The sequence below is a fragment of the Lynx canadensis genome, chromosome B4 (genome assembly GCF_007474595.2).
Source record: "Lynx canadensis isolate LIC74 chromosome B4, mLynCan4.pri.v2, whole genome shotgun sequence".
Lineage (NCBI taxonomy): Eukaryota > Metazoa > Chordata > Mammalia > Carnivora > Felidae > Lynx > Lynx canadensis.
This window is the reverse complement of record NC_044309.1, coordinates 103,751,255-103,778,218: the sequence shown is the minus strand read 5'-3', so window position 1 is coordinate 103,778,218 and position 26,964 is coordinate 103,751,255. Positions and strand designations below refer to the sequence as shown.

Genomic DNA, 26,964 nt, shown 5'->3' with positions numbered 1-26,964 from the left:
AAGGCTCTTCACTGTCAGGACACAGCCTGACACGGGGTTCGAACTCACAGAGGGCGAGATCATGACCTGAGCCGAAACCAAGAATCGGATGCTTAACCAACTGAGCCACCCAGGTGTCCTCGATTTTTCCCTTAATATTATATACTAATAATTGCTCTTTTAAATAGTAGCATTGCAAATTTTTCTTACTTTACCACAATATTTCCTAAACATCGAGCCTTCAGTTTTTGCATGTTGTCATCCAAAATCATAACTGCAAAGTAAAATATAAACAAATATAAATTTGAATAAAAATGCATAACCTTAAAGCTTAAACCTTTCCATATTTTCAATATCCAGCCCCCAAAACTGTGCCTTTAAAGGTATCTTTTAAGTCCTGAGACCATGAACATATATCACTATGCTAACATCTTACAAAAAATGAAAAGAGCATATGCTTTGATTCCTAATAAGATTATGAATTTTCCTTCAGAACCTCCGTTAAATAAAGACATCGTATTTCAAACATACTGTTAATTTCATAATCTATGTTTATATCCACTTCAACATATCCTTCTATTCTATCAAAAACATTAAAAATATATCCAGTTTTTCAAAACTTAAAGGAAACAAATCAAGTTCTTAAATACACCAAAAAAATATCTCAAGTAATAAAAATAAACTATTTAAAAGCCTGGAAAACCCCTTTTTTTCCCTAATTTGAGGCTGAATATCCACTTATGAGCCTTAAAGCTCCATTTAACCTTCCCAAATATTATCCCAATGCTTTCTGTGCTAAGCTGTTACAATCCTGAAATATTTTAGGAGGCCGAAGCCTGTATCCCCATTCAGCAACCGCTAGTGCAAACTGGAAATGAGGATATATCATGTTTTAAGCTCTAATTTATCCTGTATGCGGCCTCATCCATCCAGGTTATTCTACTGAGTGAAGCTATGAGAAAAGAAGGACATTGTCCCCAGGAAAAAATTAATCATCCCTTCTTTGTGTTCCCAGAGCACTTTGTTTTAAAATTCTGTTTTAACAATTAGTAGTGGTGTAAATATCCCTTTCATAAGATGGTGAGATCATTAAGGGTGGAGGTCATGCCTAACTGTCCCCAAATCCCAGCACAGTGGTCAATTTACTCTGGGTCAATTTACTCAATTTACCCAATTGAGTAAATTGGGTAACTGTCCCCAAATCCTAGTACAGTGGTCAATTTACTCAATTTACCCTGAACAAGTATTACCCTTCAATTTCTCTATATAAAAAGTGGGAGTAATTCTTTTCTCATAGTTTGTTACCAGAATTACTTGAAAAAAAGAAAAAAGTGACAAGCTTGTGGAAGGTACTCAATGAATGTGAAATTGTTACATTACATTGAATATTTTTCACATAAAAAATGGTTTTCTTTCTTTTCCCAAGTGGATACAACTTATGCTTTGAATCTCTGACTAACCACAAAACACAAAAGTCATGAGTCATAAAGTCACTATTTCTTTGGTTATAAATACTTTAGTTCTAACGTTTAACCTATGCTGTCTGTAAGCCATTGGCTTACAGACAACAAGAAACTTCTATACTGAAATTTCATGAAGCATCAAAGCTCAACCCATTCTTATAGCTGGATATAAAATTGGTACTGAAATTCTGAAAGGGAAATGTATTTAACATCTCCAATAAACATTAGCCACTAAAAATGGCTCAACACAAAGCATTTTTTCTGATAAAAGGAATAGGGATGACAGAACTGTTCACAGTGAGGATATCACTAAAGCTGGGTTCACCTTCCATGCCTGGAAAAGTCACCGACTTCACAGAATATCTATTTCTGCTCTAAAAAAAAATCTTAAGTGTCTTTTTATAAATACATCTGCTAGACTAAACCGAATGATCTCCATTTCCTTAACTAATCATTGTCCTGAAAAGAAAATGCATGTTATTTTAACATGTTACTTTAGAGAAGCAAGGACAAATCTCTGTATTTTATAATTTACACGCAAATAGGAACTCTATTTAGGAACCATATTCTGTCACCCAAAGATGGGTCCTCATGAATCTATGAAGCTAAATTGTGTGACCTTATGCAAATAAAATAACTTCTGTTCTTCATTTTCCTTGTCTGGAAAATGAATGTGTAAGTCTAAATTGAGTCACCTCGTCCGGCTTCTCTGAAATCTCAGCACCCTACTAGGTGAGACTTAGTTCAGTCTGTTTACTGGCAAGAGCTTGCATTAATGCTTCGTTGTGACCCTATGAAGCATGCGGTATTATTATTCTCATTTAGAAATAAGGAAATTGAATTTTTGGAAAGTTAGGTGAATTGTTGCAAAAGTTATACAACTAGAAAGTAGAGCCCAAGGGGAATTTCTGAACTATTATAACCACTACCAACAATCTAAAAACAAATATTTAAAATATATTGTATCTCATTTTCACATACCACTGGCATGAATGAAATGATTTCTCTATTTGGAATCTTTAGGCTTTATCTTTAACCAACGAGGTTCAGAAGATTTGTCATCACTCCTAAATTAAAAGGTAGCATATATATAATGGAAAGAACTACAGCTTTTGTGAGAAAAACAAGCAAAGACATAAACAAAAAAATAAAACATGATGGTGGGCGTTGTCTACAGCACCTAACCAGCCATGTTACCTCAGCAAAGTTATTCAGTCTCTCTGGGCACCAGCTAACTCATCTTTAAAATGGTAATGATACCTCTAAATTAAATATACTTCATCATTAAATGAAATGATGTATGCAAAGTACTCCATACCTAGCAAATATTCCATACATATTAATTTCACAGCCATATTCTTAATGTGCCTTATAAATATTATTTTCTTGGTTATGACAGTCATGTAGGACATGTCCTTGGAAGTTAACAATCTTATTTTTTATCAAATTGACTAATAACAATATTAAGGCATTTATTTTCAGTACAAAGTATTCATTCAATCAAATGCTTTTAAGTACCTACTATGCATTTTGGTTCGCATTAGACACAGAACAAATACCAAATGTATTAACCTTACATATTTCAAATGATCAGAATCATTTCTCACCATTGTATCCCGGAACACTTTTTCCTGCTTGTCCTGGAGGAGGGGTTTTAGAATTACCTAATCCGATGCATGAGGCTGTAATTGGGGATCCAGTCTCTGGAGAAATAAATATTATTTATCATTTAATATTTCAACTTGAAATCATGATGTTTCCTCAGTGTATGCATTTCTCCCTGCCCCCCACCCCACCGTTTCTCAACAAATTTAACTGCATGAGGAATAGATAAATAGTGTAAGTGTATTATTTAAAAATGAAAAAAAATATATTAGCAATCTATACCAGATCAACATTTTTAAAACTTAAGGATACAAACTGAGAATAACATATATTGTAATACTTCTTCTAAAGAAAAGAAAGGCCTCTCTAATTTCCTTAGTTATGAATCAAAAGGCATGAAAAATGGAGAATTACGTGACTGAGAATTAAAAAAAAAATTTTAACATTTATTCATTTTTGAGAGACAGAGAGAGACAGAATGTGAGTCAGGGAGGTACAGAGAGAGAGGGAGACACAGAATCTGAAGCAGACTCCAGGCTCTGAGCTGTCAGCACAGAACCCAACAGCACGGGGCTCGAACTCACGAACCGTGAGATCATGACCTGAGCTGAAGTCAGACACGTAACTGACTGAGCCACCCAGGCTCCCCATGACTGAGAATTTTACAACACACGTTAAACACTAAAAGATCCCTAGTAAAGATGCCTTCACTTAATTCACCTAGTTATTTTACCATGGTAAATAACAGCTACTTGTGAAATATTTTCTGTTATTTATGGATTAATCTCTAAAATTAGTAATCCAAAAATTTTGGGGAATATATGAACAATATCAACTCGAATTTTTCAAGAACTACCCCTGCTTGCAGACCTTGCATCTGAACTTGAACTTAACAATGCTTTGTCAAACTGCTCTCAGCCTGCTGTTCCTGAACTTCCAAAAGTCTGGCAGCCAGGCGTATAAGAAGGAAGGAAGAAAGGAACGGAGGGAGGAAGGACATTACTGTATGCTGATGGTTTCATCAAGAGCAGACACTTAGCCACCGTTAACCTGCATCAATTAACAAAAATGATAGATTAGTTTTCTCTATCTCAAGTTGCTAACCGAATAACAGCAGCTATTATATGATATCCATAAGTTCTGAAAATGATTATTTTTATGGACAAATGCATTTGTTATTATTGGTAAACACAAGTTTGGGGTTAAGAGCTCTTTTAAATATGAGGCATGTGTGTTGGAGGAGCTGGATAAGAGTATTGACAGTGAAAAGTTCTGGAACTACTGGCTTAATATTATACACAGAAACATACACGTACATATCCCCAAAGGATTAATTGTCAAACCAATTGGGTCCAGGGGAATCCAAAATATTAAAAAACATCTATCTTCCTAAGGACTCAGAATGTATTCTTTCCACTATGGTTTCTATCATAATTTTTCATACATTTATATCACTTTAGCATGGTGGGAGGAATTTATTACTGTTCTTTACTTTCCAGAGTAGCTCAGTTTATTATTCACATTTTATGGATGGTGGCTCGGCTGGCATCAATAACAGAAGATGGACCCTCGAACATTAAAACACAGTTCCTAAGTCACAGTCCAGTGCTTAAGATGCTAAGCCATATGGTCACTGCTGAGGAGAAGCAGCAAGTAACCAGAGCAGACGTTTCTGATGTTTAACAAAAAATTCTCAAGTACTTTCATTCATACTATGAAAAAAAACAACAAAACAAAACAGACAGGCATTTTATGCAATGGCATTCCATCAGTCATGCAATACCCCTGTCCTTTCTTCCTACGGTGCACATGAAGCAGGGAAGGAAGCCCCCTTTTTGGAAAGGTTAGCAACATTTTCCCCTCTGCCTTTTTAAAAATGTCTCAGTACTGACCTCAGCTGTCCTCCAAAACTGACAGAGACAAGAACAGTGTGATGACAAGAAGCAACCCTGTCGACTGAGGTGCTTAAAGGAAGGTATACAGACAGAGCGAGGTGACAACAGGGGCAGAAGCTACTAGGACGCATTAGGGAGAGGTCCCCTTTATGGAGCCTCTGTTCCCTCTCCCACCCCAAGGCGGGGGAGGGGGAAAGCAGCTGCTAAAGTACATCTTCTATGTTAAAAGTGTGTCTCATCAAGTTTAGTTTATCACTAGAGGCACTCCAATCATTTCAAGTTCAAACTCTCTACATTTCTAAACTCCATAAAGCCTCTTAGCAACTTGTCAAGAGATGGCCTCAGAACCTACAAATGAACCTTCCAATGACTTCAGGACCTGCTGTCTCAGAGAAGCAAACAGAAACCACAACAACAAAGCTCTAACTGCACTCTGCTTCATCTCGTCTCCATGCGGACTCTCATGAAAGATGTCCGCCCTCTGCCCTTCTTATACCACCGGGAGAGAGGGGATGGGGGCTAGAGGAAGCGAGAATAAAACCTAGTCTTAAAGAAAGACACAAGAACAAGTTAGTGGAGCACGGTCTGTATGTCCTGCCTAAGTTGACACTATGCATACTTCCTGAGATTCTTAAGCATCTTTGTATAGTGACTACATATTTATAATCTTGTCAACCTTCCGCTGTTTTGTTATAATCAATGGCTGTTAAGTTAAATGAACAGCCTGTTGTTCTATAAGATTACTTTGACTCACGTTTAAGAGCAATGAAAAGGATTATCCATTCAGGTACTTAAAGTAGATACTGTAGGTTTATACTTGGAACATTAGTAATTTGAGTGCCTTGTTGATTTTATTTTGATATTCATTTGGGGGTTTGGGAAAAGAACTGTTGGTAGTGACATGTAAAAGATACATTCAGATGAAATGACAGTTTCCAGGATTCTCCACACAGGGAGCCATAGTTAGGACCAAAGTGGGATAAGAAAGACCATAATGGTCGCTATAGAAACTTTGGTTGTCTCTCTGTATACCTCTGAATGTCCTGAGACCCAAAGAATGTACTGATCCACCTGCATGGCAAGCACACTCGTGTGCTCACACGTTCATGCACACAGACTGTGTCGCCACCCTGGCTCTCAGGCTTGTCCAGGTGCAAAGTAGGCTTCTGGTTGGGGAAAGCCCTCAGGCACACTGCCGCCCTGACCCAAACTTCTAAGGACTCCCAAAGCCCCATTGTGAAGATGTTCTTAAAACATCTGCTTCACACTGCCCAGGCTATAATTAACTGGCTAGCAGTTATCTAAGAAGACAGGAAATCCGGATGTCACACTGAGACCGAGAAATGGCTGCATTTAAACCAACCAGAACATTCTTTTGAGGAAAAGAATTGGATGCTTCATTTGGAGAAATCTTTCCAAAGATACCTAATCTTAGAAAGAGACACCCAGGAAGAAGGTGGCAGGGAGCTGAAGGCTGTGAAGAAGACGTTAGATTGGTACATTTATATTCATACCACATTAACAGCTAATGCAGACACTTCACTTTTTTTTTTTTTTTTTTTTTTTTTTTTAGTATCTTTACTGCCTCTCCACCTTATTGCATTGGTGAGCTATTACTTGGAGGATTTTTCCCTAAAACCTCTAACTCTAAAGAAAAATAATGAGAACATACGTTTTTTTAAATATGAATTATGCTGTGTTATGCTAAATGTTTTTTGTTTATGTTATTGCATTTAATCCAACTACACAGGGAGATAGAAAGAAAAGGGATATTCTTTTTACAAATGAAAAATACTAAGGACTGACCTAGAAAATTGAAACCATTTTTCCTGGTTGCATAGTTCTTACAGAAAAGGATCAGAATGAAATAGAAAAGCATACCACTTGCGAGGTTCTTAAGTAGAATATGAAGGGCTGAAGAGAAATCACCTGGACTGTGTCTCAGAGGAAGAAAAATCCTTGCGATAGACAGTGAGCCCAGTCTTTCAGATTTGCAAATGGAAGTAATGGTGGGACACAGCACTTATTAGCAAATATTTATTGAGCAGCTACTATGTGCTAGGTGCTGTCATCAGAACTGGGGTAGAACAATGAACAAAAGTGACCATGATTCCTACTGTCGTGGAGCTCACATTCTAGCCAGAAAGACAAACAATAAAAACACACATAAAACATATGACATGTTAAGGAGTCATAAGCACTAAGAACATTTTTGAAAGCATAGACGGGGTGTGTGACGTGATGGGGAAGAATCACGATTTTAGATTGGGTGGCTAGAAAAGACTTCTCTGAGAAGGTAACATTTAAGTGAAGCTTGAAACGAGTGAGGACCTGTGCCACATGACATCTAAGGACAAAGAATCCAGGAGGAAGGAACCACAAGGGCAAAGGTCCTGAGGTAAGCTTATTTGTAGAGTGTTTGAGGAATGGTTAGTCAGCTAGTGTTACTGAGGCAGAATAAAGGAGGAAAGTGTTAACAGGGAATAAGCTCAGATAGGTAGTGAGGAGACAGATCATTTGAAAGTTCTTTGAAGTCCTTGTAAGACCTCAAGCTTTAGTTCTGAGTGATGCTGAATGCTAATGAGGGCTTTTGAACAAAAAGTAATGAATCACAACAATGCAAATAAAATTTATGTAAATATCTGCACAACATTCAGTTCTATGGCCAAGTTTATTTTATTTGGGTTTTGAGAGAGCTGTATGTGAGAAAATGCATGGACAGACAGATGTTGCATTAGAATGGTTGGTTCAGACACAGAGATTTCTGTGTCTTCCCGAACACTCAGGAACCGATTCACATGAAAATGCCCTAGACTAGTTGAAAGGCGAGGGTCCAGTCAGGTGATGCAGGGAAGACAACTGCCCACATCAATCAAAATAATCACTTTTGTTATATAAGTGTTAGTGTGTATATAGATCAGCACAACATTTCTGAAAGGCACTTTGGCAACTATAAAAACCCTTAAAAATGCACCTACTCTTTAACCCAGTGGTTCCACGTTAAGGAATATATACAAGGAAATGTTTGTAGATGTTCACAAATATTAAGCATCAAGGATATTTATCACAGTATTGTTTATATTGATGTTTAGAAGACTGTCCACAGAGATCAGTCCATATTAAGAATCAATGCAAAGCTACTCAAACATCATAGAATAATGTCTGATAGGAAATAATGTCTGATAGGAAATTTTTACAAAGTATTGTTTAGAAAATCTGTAAAACAGAATGCATAATATGATTCTTTTACGTAAGTAATATGCACTGAGCAAAAATATATATCTTGGCAAGATACACATTAAAATATTGACAAGTTATTTCTGAATGGTGAGTGAAGGGGAAATTATGTTGATCAATTCAGAAGGCTATATCCACAACTTTGAAATGTACTCACTATGGAGAGTAGATTGGCTGCAATTTGTTGGATCCTCATCTTATTGAATGAGACTTGATTTGAGTCTCAGCTACTTTTTGATGGCTCTAATAGAAAAGGGTAGAAGTGACTCTTTGTTTCCAGGCACAGGCCTTAAGAATTTTAGATCCTTATCTCTGGAACCTCTGAGCTGCCATGTAAAATGGCCCATTATTCTGAATCCTGCAGGCTAAAAATGCCACTTGCAGGCATTCCCGTCAAAAGTCTTGACTGACTCCAACCTTGTGGCCATTCCCAGGCATGAGAGTGAAGCCATCTTGGACCCACCAGACCAGCCTATTCACCACTAAATACTGTCTGAGTTGTCTCAGTCAAGAATACATGGAGTGTGGGGCCCCTGGTTGGCTCAGTCAGTTAAGCATCCATCCTTGGTTTCAGCTCAGGTCAAGTTATGATCTCATTGTCTGTAGGTCTGAGCCCTGCATTGGGCTCTGTGCAGGCAGTGCGGAGCCTGCGTAAGATTCTCTTCCCTTCCCCCAGTCGTGTGCAGTTGCCCTCTCTCTCTCACAAAATAAGTAAATAAACTTTATTTAAAAAAAAAAAAAGAATACATGCAGTATAAAACCTCTAGTTGATCGCTGCCCATACTCCTCATCCATAAAACCATAATATATGGTTGTTATTTTAAGCTACTAGGTTTTGGAGTAGCTTGGTTTTGTTTGTTTGTTTGTTTGTTTGTTTGTTAATACAGCAATAGACACTTGGAACACTGGTCACTAAAAATATTATAAAATCTTCCAAAAAAGAATCAGTGCAATTCTCAAAAAGAATTGTGCACATAATTATATGAAAACACTCTCTTCAAATCAGGTTCTTCCTGAGTGCTTGAGAATCATTTGAATCAGCAGAACCAAACACAGTCTAGTCCCTGACATTTTATGTTCAGGAATTGTTTGCTGACTAGTAAATACATATTTCTTCCATGGGTTTAGGCTCCAGTTCCCATTATTAAGGTCAGGGTTCTTAAAAAAATAAATAGCAGATCACAGAATAATGCAATCCCAAAATGAAATGGGAAGCAGGAGAAACAGAGGACTCAGAAGAGAAAAAGCTGTATGTTATCATTATAATTCTGTTCCAACATTTTCTTATCCCAAGAATGATATTAAAAGGTCAGGCCTCCAATACATATTTATGGAATTCTCTCTGAAAGGCATTTCTTTTAACGGGAAGGCAGTGTTAAGGGTGGAAAGACATGCCAAACAGAAATAGCAGCATGTTCAAAGGTTGAGAAGTTAGACCATCAAGGGACTGACTGCAAGACATTCAGCAGAGCAAAGCTCAGGGGTGTAGGGCGGACAAGAGAAACAACAAGAGACAAAGTCAGAGAGATGAGCAGAGGCAGATCAAAAAGTGCCTTTGGTGCCAGGGTAAGAAATTTAGATATCATTCCAGGAAAAATGGGAGGCAGAGCGGGTTTTAGCAGAAGTGATTTGCTCAGAATTGCATTTTACAAAAATCTCTTCAGTTGCAAACTGGAGCACTAAACTGGGGATCCCAATCCAGAGCAGAAGTCACTTAGATGTTGGTGGTTTGATGAGGGGTGAGCAGCTGTGGAAGATGAGATCAAATCTGAGTTACACTCAGAATCAGAGGGTCTTGGTGATTGTTTGAGCGTGGAGAAAGCGCAAGAGGGAGAGGTCCAGACAACCCCAGGGTTTTGGCTCATAAATGAAAGGCAATGCAGAAAGAAGAGTAGATGTGAGTGAGGGTTAAGAGGAAGAACACAGTGGCAGGTTCACAAAGCCCATCTCTGTCAATAAGAGCTCCCGCTGCATCTGAAAATCTGCCATTCTGTACACACTGTGGTTCTAGAAGCACTACATTTAAGCAATATGGATTTAGAAGTTGGTGGCCCATGCAGAGAGCTGAAGTCCTGGAAATCAATCAATTCAGCAGCCTGGTACCGCTGAGTCATATTAATCACAGCATCATCATGGGCATAAAAGCAATTTGTAAAGAAACCATTCTCTCCAATTCTGAATCTATGCAGTGTGCTATAAATAACTTGAATGGTGGCGGCAGAGGGGAAGCAGAACAGTGAGATGTACACCGGTGAAAGAAAATCAATTGAATCTTTGTGTTCACAAGATGGTACGATTACAGTTTAAAATACTTAATTCAAAGCAGCCTAACTTTTTGTACTGGAAGCAGACCATTAATTTGAGTTGTGGTCTTATCCTTCTCCCTTACCAGCCCCTTACTGCCTCTAACTGTGGAGAAACTCATAAATTACCTGCAGTTAAGTTAGATAAGAAACGCTGAATTAATGAAGGCATACGATAAGACCTAGGAAGGGAGGAGTGGACAAAACAGAGCAATGAGAGTTCCCGTTTTAATCTTAACCAGCAAGTTGACTCTGGGAAATTAAACTCTCTATGATTACTTTTTCTCGTGTACAAACTGAACTCTTACGTTCCAAGTTTTCTTGAGTCTTGATTATCTACAGGCCAGGAGGCGAAAGATGGCCTTTATATTCATGAAAGGTGATTCAAAGAAAGGGAAGGAAAAAGGAAAATATTTATTGAGAGTTCCTGTAGGTCAGAAACTCTGCTGCATTGTTTGTACATATTTCACTTCACTTCAAGCTTCCTACAAGCCCGTGAGATAAAGTGCCCGCAGAAGATCAAGGCCTTGCCTATAGCTGCAGAGTGAGTGTTGCACCAGGATTGAAAAGCAGTCCTGTTAGGAGGCAGCATCACTTTTCACTACCTACACTGCTTTTCCAAGGAGAACAGTCACCTGTGGTTCCTGAAATTAGAACTGACAGTACAAGAGGAATTGGGAACTATTTTGGGGGGGTGAGGGTCAATGGGTCCACGATGAAAGGGTTTATAAGCAATAGGGGGAAAATCAAATTTCCAGACAGTAAGGTTTGTCAAGGAAGGGTTTAGGAACTCTTTTTTCTTGTAGAGATCAACAAAACCATAACATATTTTTGCCTTTCAAGAGTGGATTAAATATGATTCTTGCCCAAGGTAGAAGGATTAGAATGGATGACATTTCAAAGGCCAAACCAACTTTATATCATTCGTTGATTTTACAGTGTTTAGTCTCTTGTGAAAACATGACCACGAATACAATAATGAGTACAAACAAATATTCTAAAAAGCAATTATACATATCCAAACTACTTCACGTAATCATATTTGAAAAAAAAAAAAAAGAAACGATGTTCTTTCCACATGATCATAATATAAAGATGACAACGTCTGATTCAAAGGGTGGTATTTGACTTGGAAGATTCATTTTCAGATGGATTAACAATTTGTAAACAGTTATTCACTTTCAGAAAGAAAAGCTTTGTGAAGCCTGCCTTACATTTGACAAGAGATTATTCCTTCCACAAATCAAATTCATGTAGCTTACCTCTAAGCCCCTGCTTCTCAAATTATCAGTACAAATTACCTACCTTAAACTAATGAAGATTGCTCTAAATGAAAAAAAAATCCTGTTGCCAGGCAACAAAGATGGCATCAGGACTTTCTTCTCTCTCACCAGATGGGTAGTGTCAGCATCGCTAGCTGAACATTGCTGAGAAGCCACTGAATCCAGAAAACTGTTTTTTCCCCAATCACAACTTCTCATGCTAAACTATGTAAAAAGTCTTCCCCATGAATGAAAAAAAGAGATGAACTTATTTTTGACTGTGACATTGAAAAAAAAAAGTGCAGCAGACAGTAGTAATCCATTCACATAACTAAAGACTCTGCATTCTACTATTTGAAAGTAGCATACGGTACATCCTGGACAGCCCCATTCATGGGGCAAAGGCATTGTCAGTCCAGTGCAGTTCAACCCAGTGAACCGGGTTCCACAGTGTGTATTTCAAGAGTTTGGGGCAATCCTTTGTCTTTGAAAACACAGGCCTGTACTTTAATGAAGCCACAGCACCTGAATTTGATGGACTCAGACATGAAGCAAAACCCAAAAGCACGGAATAACAAAGAGTCCAAAAGTGAACCTAGGAAGGCAGCATTTGGTTGTACACAGGTATCTCACTCTGAGATCTGCAGCCATGGGATGCTTTGCTAGTAGCTCTTGGCACCCAAACTATAGAAAATATGTTTTAAATAAAGATAGAATCTTCAAGGTAAATCACCAAGAAGATGCTTTCCTCACTGTCATCTCAGCCATGTAGGGCCTCTTATGCCTGAGTCCTAGAAAAGCATTTTGCGATAAAATATACAGGATTTTACGTGAGGCACAAGTACATTTAAGTTAGAAGAAAGTCATAAATTTTTCACACAGTTGTACATTTATTTTAAAAAGGGCAGAAATAGGGGAGCCTGGGTGGTTCAGTAGGTTGAGCATCAGACTTTGGCTCAGACCATGATCTCGCAGTGCGTGAGTTCCAGCCCTGCAATGGACTCTGTGCTGTCAGCACGGAGCCAGCTTCAGATCCTCTGTCCCCCTCTCTCTGCTCCTCCCCTGCTTACACTCTTACTTTCAAACAGTAAATAAAACATTTTAAAAAGGCAGAAATAACAAGAGTCATAAAGCTTCCAACGTTGAATTCCAAAGATGAAGAAAAGTCCCTACTGTAGAGTAAATTTAGGGCTCCAGACTGACAGATTGGAATCTCTCAGCAAAAAGTGTACCAACTTACTTATAAAAGCAGAATGTCTGAGAAAGCAGGGGTAATAAGGGAGAGGATGACCCAAAACAGCAAGTGGCTTCAACTTTGATACCCTACCTATCAAATCCTCAAATGTTGGCTGTTTCACAATTAGTCTACCTAGAAGGAATGAGACAGTACTACATTTGAAATGTACCATTTTCCACAGAGGTCTCTGCTTAGGAGAATTGTTACTAAACTGTAATTACTTATTCCATTTTGTACTTTTGATTTTTGTAAAGAAAATGTATTGCTGTCTTTAAAAAAATACTTGGGCTGGGGCACCTGGGTGGCTCAGTCGGTTGAGCGTCCGACTTCGGCTCAGGTCATGATCTCACGGTTCGTGGGTTCAAGCCCCGCATCAGGCTCTGTGCTGACCATTTACCTAGCCTGGAGCCTGCTTTGGATTCTGTGTCTCCTCTCTCTGCCCCTCCCCCACTCACGCTTTGTCTCACTCTGTTTCTCAAAAAAATAAATATAAAAGAAATTTTTTAAAATACCTGGGCTAAAGGATCTTGTCGAGATAAACCTAAGACTAGGGACTGAATTGGGTCAGCCTAACTAATTTTTGTGGTTAAAACTGTGGTTGAGTTGTCTGTTCTTAGGAAGTATATCCTACTACACTGTGCAAAAAAAAGGATTATTGTGTCAAGTGGCCTTGACATATCTTAATAAGGTAGTATTAGGGGTGTGTGCTTTTAAGATCAATGATTTTGATTTAAGAACTGGCATGATTGAAGTTTGCTGAAGGCTTTGAATCCACTTTAACAAAATCCAAAATTATCAGATTCCTTCTCAAAGGAGGAAGATTTAGTCTATGTATAGAACATAGTGACTTCAGAACTGGCAACTGCAATTAAAACGGCAGCAGTTCAATCAAACAGAGAGAGAAATACTGTGATTACTCTGAGACCTAAGAACTCAGCAAAGATGGCTCAAGGCAGATAAAGTAAGATCAATAACTTAACTGTCACCAATGTCTCAATCTGTTAGGTGGCTACTGTTTTCTCATTGAAATCCCTCCTCAGGGTTTCTCAAATACTATGAAGAATCTTATTCCCTCATTAAAGTGATAGAAACAAAACAAGTAAACAAACAACAAAACCACCCAGTGCCGCTCAAGTTGGTAGCTATTACATCATCACTACTTCATCACTACTTGGGTACTTGAAATACTTTCAATGTAAGCTCTGTATCTTCTGATGGGAATCACACAGACAATATTCTGACAGCAGATAGAAAGAATCACGGATTCCTTTCATCTCAACCCTTTACCTACCAAGGTGTTCTTTATTAAAGTCTTTGTGGAACTTGGGTATTCTAACCTCACAGTCATTGTCTTTAATTAACTGACTGGTAGCATGTGAAAAAATAGGGTTTCTACTTAACTAACATTAAAAAGTGGGATGCCAAGCTGTTTTGTTACAATCACTTCTAAACCAGTATCATGTCTTACAGTAAATGGAAAGGAAAGGAAAGGAAAGGAAAGGAAAGGAAAGGAAAGGAAAGGAAAGGAAAGGAAAGGAAAGGAAAGGAAAGGAAAAGGAAGAAAACCTCTAAAAAGAATAAGGTCTACTGTGTTTTGGGTTCTAGTAGTTAGTCTCTGAAATTTAAGGAATCTTTTTTTTTTTTTTTTTGTATTTGGCCATTCACTCATAAGGAAAATGATTCCTTTATAGTTATCTTCAGACAGGGGCGCCTGGGTGTCTCAGTAGGTTGAACATCCGACTTTGGCTCAGGTCATGATCTCACAGTCCGTGAGTTCGAGCCCCTGCGTCGGGCTCTGTGCTGACAGCTCAGAGTCTGGAGCCTGCTTCAATTTCTGTATCTCCCCCTCATTCTGCCCCTGCCCTGCTCGTGCTCTGTCTCTCTCTCTCTCTCTCTCTCAAAAATAAATAAACATTAAAAAAAGATATTTATAGTTATCTTTAGTCAGAAACACAACAACAACAACAACAACTTCCTGCAAAGGACACCATGCACTGCACAGTGCTTTCCAAAATTGTGCTTTGTATCTGATTTTTGGAAAAGCTAAAAATGATTAATAACAGTAGGGTGTTTTATCTGGTGATGTATACCTGAGGATAATGAAGTTTTGGCTGTTTATTTATTTTTGCCCATGAATTACCATATCTTAATGGGACGACTGTCTATTCTCTTAATCTCTCCTTTTTGTTTTGTTAAATTTTTAAATGTTATTTATTTATTTATTTATTTAGAAAGAAAGCATGAGTGGGAGGGGCAGAGAGAGACAGAGAGGGAGAGAGAGAGAATCCCAAGCATGGGGCTCATTCTCACAACCATGAGATCATGACCTGGGCTGAAATCAAGAGTTGGACACTTAACTGACTGAGCCACCCAGGTGCCCTTAATTTCCCCTGTTTAAACTATAATTGCAGCACCTCTGTTTCTCTTTCTCTATGTATAACAGAAAATGAAAGATTCAGTCAATTATGCAGATATTTTCAATCATTTTATGGATAAGTTATGGTGAAGATAAAAAATCTGAATGAATGACAACAATTTGTCTTTTATTCAGATTTATGAATCAAATATATACAACTCTCCTATCTAAATTTAGCAAGACAAATTTTCTTTATGAAAGCATTAAGTGTTTACATTAGCACAATCCAAAACAAAGGCTTAATATTTCAGTCATGTTGAATAATGATGTTTTTATTTAAATGCTCCTGCAAGGAGTTGATTGGTTCTCAAATTTTCCACAGATTAGTTCTCAGTTTAGAATCTTATATATTATTTAAATCAAATATTAAAGAGTGTTGATATCAAGGGGCCAAAAGAGAATGCCCGTCACCAGAAATCTGTTGTTGCTAATACAAATTTCACTAACGTAACAAAAACAACATGGTAATGAAATGGATTGACTGCAGAATGTCTTCTTATAACTCAAGTCACAGGAATTAATCAATTTTTATTCATACATTTTAGTTACTTACCATATCCCTAATTAATTCTAAATCATACATCACAGTTTCTAAGCAGCCATTTGTACACATATATTAATGTAATCAGAGAGCAAATTCATAAATTATACATTGTATGGAAGGCTCATGAAAGTGTACGATTATATAAAAAAATCAATTTCTAAGTCAATAACAAGAAAAAAGATCTTGTAGAAAATCTGAAATTTGAAATGAAAAGTATTTCTTTGGCCAAAGCTTAACATGCCTTCAAATGCTATCAGGTTTTCACATGGCCACTCTTGTGGACATGCCCCCATCCATTTAATATGTAAATAGTAGGAAATTCATGACTGTGCCAAACACATTGAATTTTCCTTTCTCTTTCCTAAGAGTTAATAATAACCCACAAAGTACTTGCCTTTTTCTCCCTGGTGATTTAACATTAATTTGATATCACTTTAAGAAAGGTCCGTGGGGAATGCCTGGGTAGCTTAGTCGATTGAGCATCTCGACTCTTGATTTCGGCTCAGGTCATGTGGGGATTGAGCCCCACATCAGGCTCTGCTGCTGAGCATGGAGCCTGCTTAAGATTCTCTAACTCTCTCTCTCTCTCTCTCTTTCTCCCTCTGCCCCTCTCCCCCACTCATACTCCTTCTCTCTCTCTCTCTCTCAAAAAAAGCTGCAAATATTAAACCTGAGTATCACTTTGCAGTTACTCGCCACATCATACAAGTTTGAAAGTAATGAATTGATTCCTTCTATGCAACTGAATAAAAATTTGAAGGAAATTTTGTTAGTAGCTGACATCTGCATCACCTAGGATGAATTTCTTCTATAAAGTACAAAACTCCCTACCTGACTGGCTACCTATCCACCTCTTCACATGTATGTATTTCTGTACTTTAATTGGACACAACATCAAATTCTGTAAAATCAGATGGGAGGGGATAGAATCAGTCATTATTAGTAGAAATCCACTATGTTTTCCACAGTACTGAGCAGCCCTTCAAACCTGATTAAAATGATGGCACACTGACATAATGTTGCCATTAATTTTCTCTAAACAAGACATTAAAGAAAAAATTGCAAATTCACATGAAACTCAGTACCCACCAGGGAACTCCTATGTGTGTTTTTCAGGTGTCAGTAAGCTTTTTGTAAGCCTGGATGCACTAACTACATACATCTCCACAAGCTATTATATATAAAGATATTAACAAGAAAAAAAGAATCATAATTTTATTTATTAATATGCTGATTTCCTTCAGTAGGCTTTGGCATAGTCACCTATAATGGGGGAAAAACAATATTTTTCTGCAAGCACTTGCATGAGGTCACTGTGTTGGAAACAACCCCTCATACTGACCAGGAAAAGGAAAGGAAAATCATCTTAAAGATGATAAGATATTTTCCTCTTCCTACCTAGGAGAGTAACAGATAGAATTTTCCTGGTGAGGGGCGCCTGGGTGGCGCAGTCGGTTGGGCGTCCGACTTCAGCCAGGTCACGATCTCGCGGTCCGTGAGTTCGAGCCCCGCGTCGGGCTCTGTGCTGACGGCTCAGAGCCTGGAGCCTGTTTCCGATTCTGTGTCTCCCTCTCTCTCTCTGCCCCTCCCCCGTTCATGCTCTGTCTCTCTCTGTCCCAAAAATAAATAAACGTTGAAAAAAAAAAATTTAAAAAAAAAAAAAAAGAATTTTCCTGGTGAATAAGGGGATGCATCAATCCCATAAATACTCTTCCTTGCAGAAACAGTAAGTCTTCACTTGTTTTTGTATATTTCTACATATGGCACTGCTCTTTCTCTGAATTCAGTCTTATTATTTTTATTTCCTAAATAGTTACAAATCTGAATTTAGGTAAGAACTTTTTCCCTTAGCAAATAAAACTAGAGAGAATAGAAACTCTTTCTGATTTTCACTGTATTTAAGGAAAATGTATTCCACTCTGATCATTCATTTTATATTTTGTATTACCAAAGATATGGAAAACATGTTTTTCCAAAGAGCAATATCTAAGAAGATAATATAAAAAGTATCATTTATCAGAATCAAAGAGTTCTAAAATACCAAACAATGAACTTCAGTTTTAGTCACTCACTTGATTTTCTAGACTCTTATTATTTTTAAAATCAGGCTTAATCTTTGCAAAGAAAATTTATTTAAAAATTGTTTTCATTCAAATTTGATACTCTGCCCCAGTTACTCAGAAGATAAAAATTCTGAAAACATTAATCTAAAAGGGTTGATGTAATTTGCTAAACTAAGTAGAACTGAACTAAAATATTTACATACAGGGGTGCCTGGGTGAATCAGTCGGTTAAGTGTCTGACTTGATATCAGCTGAGGTCATGATCTCATGGTTCGTGGGTCAAGCCCCGAGTTGACAATGCAGAACATGCTTGGGATTCTCCATCTCCCTCTCTCTCTACCCCTCCCTCACTCACACTCTCTCTTTCTCAAAAATAAACAAACTTTTAAAAAATTGCTTTAAAATATGTACATAAAAAGGCCACAAGGTTCTCATAGCTCAGTTACTTTTTGTGAGTCAAATGGAAAACCCAACAAAACCTCTATACTCAGTGAAGGGGAAAACAGGTTCCAGTTAATTTCCTTACTTTCACATATATACACAAAATATGCCTAAAAAGAAGCAGCATAGGGGCGCCTGGGTGGCTGAGTCAGTGAAGTGTCAACTCTTGAGTTCAGTCAGCTCAGATCATGATCTCACGCAGTTTGTGAGTTCAAGCCCCATGATGGGCTCTGTGCTGACAGCACATAGCCTGATTGGGATTCTCTGTCTCCTTCTCTCTCTGTCCTTCTCCCACTCGTTCTCTCTCTCACTCTCTCTCAAATAGATAAATAAATAAACTTAAAAAAAAAAAAAGAAAGCAGCAGAAAGGTTTTTTTCTTTTTTTAAATTGTATTAAATTTCATGTTACATCCGGTTAATATGACAATTTGTTTCCCAGGGATCACTTAGTGGGAGGAAAATAGAGAATAAACAAAATAAGTAAGTAAATAAATTACACATATAATGATAAATGTTTGGGAGAAAGATACATTTAATTTTATAGAACACAAGAAGGGAGCCAGAGAACCACAGAAAATCTTATGAGAGAAACACTGCTTTAAGAAAAGTACTCTGGGAACACTGTGCCAGCCCTACAGCAAAGCAGAGGGAACAGAGATGAGTGATGAGGACAATTTAAATCGGGGCAGATGATAATGCAGCTGCCAGAGCTCAAAGGCAATGGGAGCGCTGAGGTGGTATGAATCCAACAGACACTTCAAAGGAAAATCTGAGATTTAGTCACTTACTGGATACAGGCAAAACAAAGAGGAGGAGAAGCAAGCAAGATCTTCAATACTCTATACCTAGAGACCAGGAAAATGGCGTCATTGATACCGTTTACAGAGACATTTTCAACAAAAGGATAACCAAAGAATTGCTTATTTCTACTGAAGCCAGAACCACCTAAGTCCTGAGTTTATGCTTGACGGTAATAGCTCAGGGTCTCCTCCAATCCTTGCAGTGTTTTCGAACACTTCTGCAATATTTCTGTACATGTTTGGAAAATGCTCACCAGTTTGCCACCAGTGGTCTAGGACAGGTACTCTGAAGACCTTTTTGGACCATTCCAGGGTCTCCACATCACATCGTTCTCCAGCCACAAACAACGTTTTGAACCTGAATATAAGAGGAAGCATGAATTCAAATTACTCCTTGAAAATAAATCTAAATAATTTCATCCTCATTCTTTAAAACATTCTAGAATCCAACCACATTAATTCCATCAAGGAAAACAACCGTATTATCACTATATCATATTATAGAATGGTGAGAAGGATTATTTGTTTTGACCCAAAAGTAGCCAAATGGACATCGCAACATTGAAGAAAGGTGCTTCCAAAGAATTTACAACTACAGCTTCTCAGTTTGGAGAAGAGCAATTGAGTTGATCTTTGTACTGCATCTGTCATATTCATCTAATGATCAAAGATGAAAACCTTTTTCCTCCTTGACATTATGTCTGCTAATTTTAGCTCCATGTTTGATTGCTGTATTCTATTTAAGTCTATACACAAAAATATACTCTTGAATATCAGCTAAGGCAACAAACAAGCTCATAAATATGATGTGCTTGTTCATTTTGGTGAGTTCCTTTGATAAAAATTACTCTGATTTCAAATACATATTTACCCTATTCCAAGGACATACATAGGAAAAACAGGTTATTTAAAAGTAAATACCACTGTGACTTTTCTGGTCAAAAAGTCAAAAGGAATACAAGGTTATTAAAGAGAGCACTATGCCACAGAATAGAAAGGATGAAATAGATAAATGGAATTGGGTTGACACTATTGGTGGTTCATTAAAAGAATGATTGTTTTTCTTTTATTCTCAATGTTTCCATGGTCTATCAAAAAAAAATGTATGTATGAAGAGTTAATTCATTGTCATCAGAGTAAAAATCAATCAAATAAATAAAAACCTGCCTACCCATTCTAAACAATATAATATTAGCCACGGGAGATTTCTTACAGTTCCCTTATCATCTCATGAAGATTCATGGAGATGCAGATACTCCCACACCTATGCTCCAACAATATACATTTCCCCTCTTGGTTATAAGCATATACATCATTTTACACTTATTTGTTTCTTGTCTATTTCCCACAGTGGACCGTGAGCTCCTTAAGAGCATTTATCTTCATGACATCAATACCCATAAAGGAATATCTGGGACTTTTAGGTACTTGAACGTTTCTAGAAGCTCAGGAAGATGAAGTAGAGAGGTGGGGTATAGGTGAAACTTATGTCAGCTTGACTCATTCTTCTAAGTAAAAGAGGAAGCATGCTGTTTTGTTAGAGCATGGAAATAGACAATAGGAAAGTGACTTGAAGAGAGAAAATTTCTGGCTATTTTAGGAAATTTTTAATGAATAACATCAAAGCAAAAGAAGTGAAGAGCAGCCACTTGGCTTTCTTTCACTGATTCAATTAGTAGGTCTAGGAGGCCAAGTGGAGACAACACAGACTGGGTGTAGTACAGAAATAACGGGTGGCAAGTCACGCTAAAATTGCTGTCTGGCAAATCTAGAGCAGGTGTGAGAAATAGGGAAGCAAAGTAGGAATAATCGTGATGGAGAAAGATATCAGGAAAAATAATATAAAGACAGAGAGATGTAACTTCAAATTTCAGATCACCCATTACTAGTCTTTGTTAAGAAACCATTTAAATAATGTGGATCAATCATTGTGGTGAGTCACCTCTCAAAGTATGCAAGGCTGCTAGGTGATAATTTCAATCTTTAAGAGCACTCAAGGGAAACAGAGAAAAGGGATGAAAGTAGGAAAGCAAAAAGGGAGAATAATAAGAGACAGAGACTAGAAAAGAATAAATTAGACTTTCTGACTGTATATATTATGTAAGTATATATATACATATATATGTATATATACATATATATGTATATATATTTACATAATATATATATGTATGTTTGCAACCTGAGATAAAATTTAGATAATTAAATGTATATTCATTATAACATGCTTAACATTAAAATGTGGACACCAAATATGACCTCATCTGGCAAAAGAGATATAACACAATAAAACAAATATTAAAACATTAAATTATTAAAACTAGGTTAAAATATTAAAAAAAAGATTAGGGGCGCCTGGGTGGCTCAGTCGGTTAAGCGTCCGACTTCAGCTCAGGTCATGATCTCATGGTCCGTGAGTTTGAGCCCCGCGTCGGGCTCTGGGCTGATGGCTCGGAGCCTAGAGCCTGCTTCCGATTCTGTGTCTCCCTCTCTCTCTGCCCCTCCCCCATTCATGCTCTGTCTCTCTCTGTCTCAAACATTAAAAAAAAAATTTAAAAAAAAGATTAGTGTAAAGTTTTAAAGTTTAAAATGAAGTCAATACATTTGTGTTTTTAGATGCCAGGTAAAAACAAGACAAAAATTTAAATATAAAGGCCCATATTGTTGATAATCCTATGACTCAAAAATGTGAACTTATTTTAATTACATTTTCTTTAAACAGATTCCTAATATTTTAGAAAATGTCTGTGATTACAACCATTATGCACATAGATAATTTGTATTAAAATTTATAAATGATATGTTTGGGTGATTCCAACAGTGTGGCAAAGAACAATAAAAAGGAAGTTTTACAGATATCAGAGGCCATATTTCCATCATCTATCAAGTCACAGATTACTCCAAAGAGCTCTAGATTGTTCAGATGGTCAAATGTTCAGTTTATATGTGAAACTGCAGATCTAGAATTATATATATTTTTGAAAACATGGGGTAAAATATTGTCAATTAAAAATATTAACACATAATACAAAATAATTTTTGGCTAATTAAAGGGCAACCGACATCTTGATATCACCAGCATTTTTGCAAGTTTTAATTTATTTTTTTGGCTTTTTTCCCCAGTCAAGTAAATTACAATTAATCTAATTAATTGGTTATAATGATAAACTATTAACTAGTATTGAGTTTTGATCTGATGACAAATTTCCACATTATATATTTTAAAGCTTAGTATTTATTATTGTGGTTTTGCAGTACAATTCTAGCACTTATTTTTCTTAGAATTTAATTACATTTTTATCATTATGGTAGCAATATTCATGCTGGCACTAATAAGCCATATATAAAGATGAAATTCCATAATGAGTAGTAAAGGTGATATCTGGCTTTTCTGCATGTCAGTCTCTTCCATTTCCAAAAAAGTCATTTATTATTTACTAAAACAGAGGAAAAATTCCAAGATGTTTGGTGATTTAGAAAAATGTTAAAGTAGTATAGATTAATTCCTTTCCCTAAATACACTAAAAACTATCAATCTACTTTTTTATTAAAATTCCTCAAACTGCCCCAAAGTTATTACTTTTGTCAATTACAGACTCCTAATTGTATAACATTATTGAACATTAACATACTGTATACAAAGATTTACGAATAGAATATGACTAATGAAAAAATTAAGTCTTGTAATAAATACTTAATCAAATATTATTAACACCTGGAGCACCTGGATGGCTCAGTGAGTTAAGCATCTGACTTTTGATTTTGGCTCAGGTCATGATTTCAGGGTTGTGGGATCAAGCCCCGCATCAGGCCCCATGTTGGGCTCTTTGCTGAGAGCACAGAGCTTGCTTAGGATTCCTTCTCTCTCTGCCCCTGCCCTCTCTCTCTCTCTCTCTCTCTCAAAAAATAAACTTAAAAAAAGCTTATTTAATGGAGCGCCTGGGTGGCTCAGTCAGTTGAGCATCCGGCTTTGGCCCAGGTCATGATCTCATGGTTCAGGAGTTCGAGCCCCGCATCAGGCTCTGTGTTGACAGCTCAGAGTCTGGAGCCTGCTTCAGATTCTGTGTGTCTCTCTCTCTCTGCCCCTCCCCCGTTCATGTTCTATCTCTCTTTCTCAAAAATAAATAAACATTAAAAAAATTTTTTAAAAAAGCTTATTTAATATATATATTATTAACTCTCAATTCCTCATAGTAAATAAAACCATTCAATGTGATATGATATTTCTATAACCAAGATGATTACTGAAATTAAAAAAAACAGCATAAATCTATAATTATAAAGATAAATTGTAAGATAATTTGAAGATAAACTCATGCCTTAAGTCAGTCTTATTTTTTAAAGGACATTTTGTGGCTTATAATAAAAAAGAATAGTAACATCACTTAATAAACTTCTCATTAATGACCTTGCAAATATTTTATTGATAATATGAAAAGACAAATACCTCAAAATGAAAATATTTAAACAATTTTTCCTTGAAAATGCATTTTATAAAGATTAATATTAGCCACTCTCATAGTAACTTGGATTCTCTGGAATCCAAATTTACCTAAGTTAATTACATAGGTCTTCTATCTATGCTATAACTACACTGTATAATATGGAAGCTCTAAGCTACATGTGGCTATTTAAATTTTAAATTAGTTAAAATTTTAAAAAAATATATCAATGTCATGATAGGATTATCCTCTTGTCAAGAGTTCAATAGTCACATGCAACTTCTATCTACCATATTGCAGAGCTCAGTTTTATTGTATAGTGCTGTCATAGATTTTGATAGACTAATAAATATACGGGTAATATTCTGATGATAGTAACACAGGGAAAGATGAATTTACTTCCAAGCATATACTACCAAAAACTTAAACAAAATTATAACATACAATATCTAGAGTAGAAAAAACCAGTAGGGGGATAGAATTAATGGGAATGAAACCTGTCTACTTTTCCCCAATTCTGTGTAAAATGGAGTACAATTCAACACTCAAATGAAGCTGAAAATTAAGCCAAGAGAAAGAGAAAAACAATAATATTGTCAAATTAATTTTAGTCCAAAATAAAAAGGAAGCTGCCCAAAAATGGATAAAAGCTAAAGATAAATTCTGATGAAGAATTTTCAGGTAATAAATTAAGAACAGAAGAAAACTAAAGTGAATATTTCTTTCAAGCTCCATAAACTACCAAACAAGTGAAAAGTACTCTTCACTTGTGCCAAAAGAAGTTAAATAAAAATAGATCATTTCAGCAATGCCTCGTCAACTTCTAGTCTACAGAATATCATTACTTTTGCCACCAGTGTCCCTGAGGTTATCTCCATTTTTTCTTCATGCTATTTTCCTCCACTTGCTCCCCACTAGAATTCAGTTTCAAAATGTTACAGACACTAGCGTTAGTATTACACATGCATTTGTCACTCTGTCAAGGACCTACTAGCATTTTGTCCACCAGGCTCTCTCTCAAGCACAACCAGAAAAGCTAAACAGAATGTAAAATAGAAACATCTCTTTCAGGTGTCAGAGAACTACAAAGACAATCAGCACTGGAAGCATTAACATCCCAAGGAAAAAAATGTATAGAAAACGTTTTACACTGACTTGCCATTTTTCCCCCTTTGGAATATCTGCCCAAGCAACTAGTGGTTGAAAAACTGAGAAACTGAACAAAAACTGTGACTGAGAGGCTTAGAAAATGAACAGCAATTCCTGCCACCACAATTTCTTGGGGGCGGGGGGGGGGAGGGAAACAAACCAACCTGGAACTCAAGACTCATAATGGAAAAGAAGGAGTAGAGGGTTGTAAAACACTCCAGTTTCCATTGGAATGCCTGAAGATTTACATCCTAACAATAGGGATAAACTGGAAAGAAACTCGCCTTCTTAAATACTGAAGTACAGCTGCAAATCAGCTAAAACCTGAACTGGATCAAAGTGATCTTCCCTTATGTTAACAGCCTGCCAAAATGAGAATTACTTTGTAGGACCTTAACAACTCCAGAGTGTCAAAGTAGCTATATAATTTTTAACATATGATGATCACTAAGATAGAAGGCCATGTGACCAACATGCAAAATAGAGTCATCAGAAAAAAAATCACAAAGATTCACAGATAGTCTTGTTATTAGACATAGACTTCGCAATAACTCTGAATATGTCCATGAAATATTTGTATAAATTATCAAAGAACTAGAAATTATAATAAAGCATCAAATAAATATCTCTGAACTAAAAATACAAAAGTACAAACTTAGAGAAGTTTAGATCTAAAGAAAGTTTATATACAACTGAAAACAAGATTGAAAACCCAAAATGTAAGTTAAGAGAAAATAACCAATCTGCAACTGAAAAGAATAAAGGAGAAAAAACATAGAGTTTATGAGATATGGGTAATAGGGTAAAACGTTCTAACAAATGCCATTAAAGTATCAATGCCTAAGAAGGGAAAATAGATAGAAGCAATATTTGAAGAGATAATGGATAAAAGAGTTTCTAAAAATAATGAAAGCTATCAAGTTACAAATTTAAGAAGCAATTTGAATGAAATGAAATTGAATCCATAATTTATGGGAGGATGGGTGAAATAAAGAGGATCAAGAGTACACTTATCATGATGAGCACTGAGAAATACATAGAATTGTTGAATCATTCTATTGTACACCTGAAACGAATATAACACTGTGTGTTAATTATACTTCAATGGAAAAAATAAAAAAAGAAAATTTCTTGAAACAAATCTAAGAAAAGATGTCTTTCATGCAATAAACAAAACAGCATTAATGCGATAAATTAAAATAATAACCTTAATAAATTAAGAGATATACTATAATTATGAACTAGAAGTCTCAATATTAACTTGCCAGTTTTTAACATAGAAATCTATAAATTCAAAATAATCCCAAACAAAATTCCAGCAGTTCTATCTGTGTGTGTGTGTGTGTGTGTGTGTGTGTGTGTGTGTGTGTGTGTATAAACAGGCTGATACTAAAATCTGTATGGAAATACAATGGAGCAGATCAACGAGCAAAGAACAAGGTGATGTACTGCTGTTACTACTACTACTACTAGATATCAAGACCTGTTATAAATCTATAATGACAAAGACACTGTGAGAGTAGCACAAATATAGGCAAATAGGCCAATCAATGAAACAGAATTAAAGCAAGAAACAGAAAGGACTTATGAACACTTCTATGACAAAAGTGGTATGCAGAGCCATGGGAAAGTATGGCCATTTAAATAAACAGACCTTGATTAATTGGATACATATAAGGAAAAAAAAAACAAGTTTGACCCCTTACTTCATGCCATACACAAAAATCAAACCAGTAAGATTATGTGAAAGGTAAAACAATAAAGCTTCTAGAAAATGATATAGAAGAGGGATACCTGCATGGCTGTCAGTTAAGCGTCCAACTCTTGATTTCGGCTCAGGTCAAGATCTTACATTCATCGAACTATACACACATATTTTATCAATGTAAATGTCCTAATTTGGTATTGTACTACAGTTACGGAAGATGAAGCCATGGGAGAAACTTGGTGAAGGGTACATAGGCCCTCCTTGTACTATCTTTGAAATCTTCTGTGAATTACAATTATTTTGAAATAAAAAACATTTTTTAAAAAAGATCTCTTGTTCATGAGATGAGGCCCCACACTGGGCTTGGAGCCTGCTTGAAATTTTCTTTCTCCCTCTCTGTCCCTCCCCCATATGTGCTCT

At 36.5% G+C, this 26,964-nt stretch overlaps 1 protein-coding gene across 1 annotated transcript in view; it reads right to left on the bottom strand.

The window, feature by feature from the left end:
* ACSS3 (acyl-CoA synthetase short chain family member 3) overlaps positions 1–26,964 on the bottom strand; it is a 156,282-nt gene that overhangs the window by 30,291 nt on the left and 99,027 nt on the right. The window contains exons 9-11 of the mRNA XM_030323318.1: positions 19,500–19,603; positions 3,050–3,145; positions 190–253 (exon numbers count right to left, since the gene is read on the bottom strand). Coding sequence (XP_030179178.1) covers positions 190–253; positions 3,050–3,145; positions 19,500–19,603 — 264 coding nt within the window. The remainder of the gene's footprint in view (positions 1–189; positions 254–3,049; positions 3,146–19,499; positions 19,604–26,964) is intronic.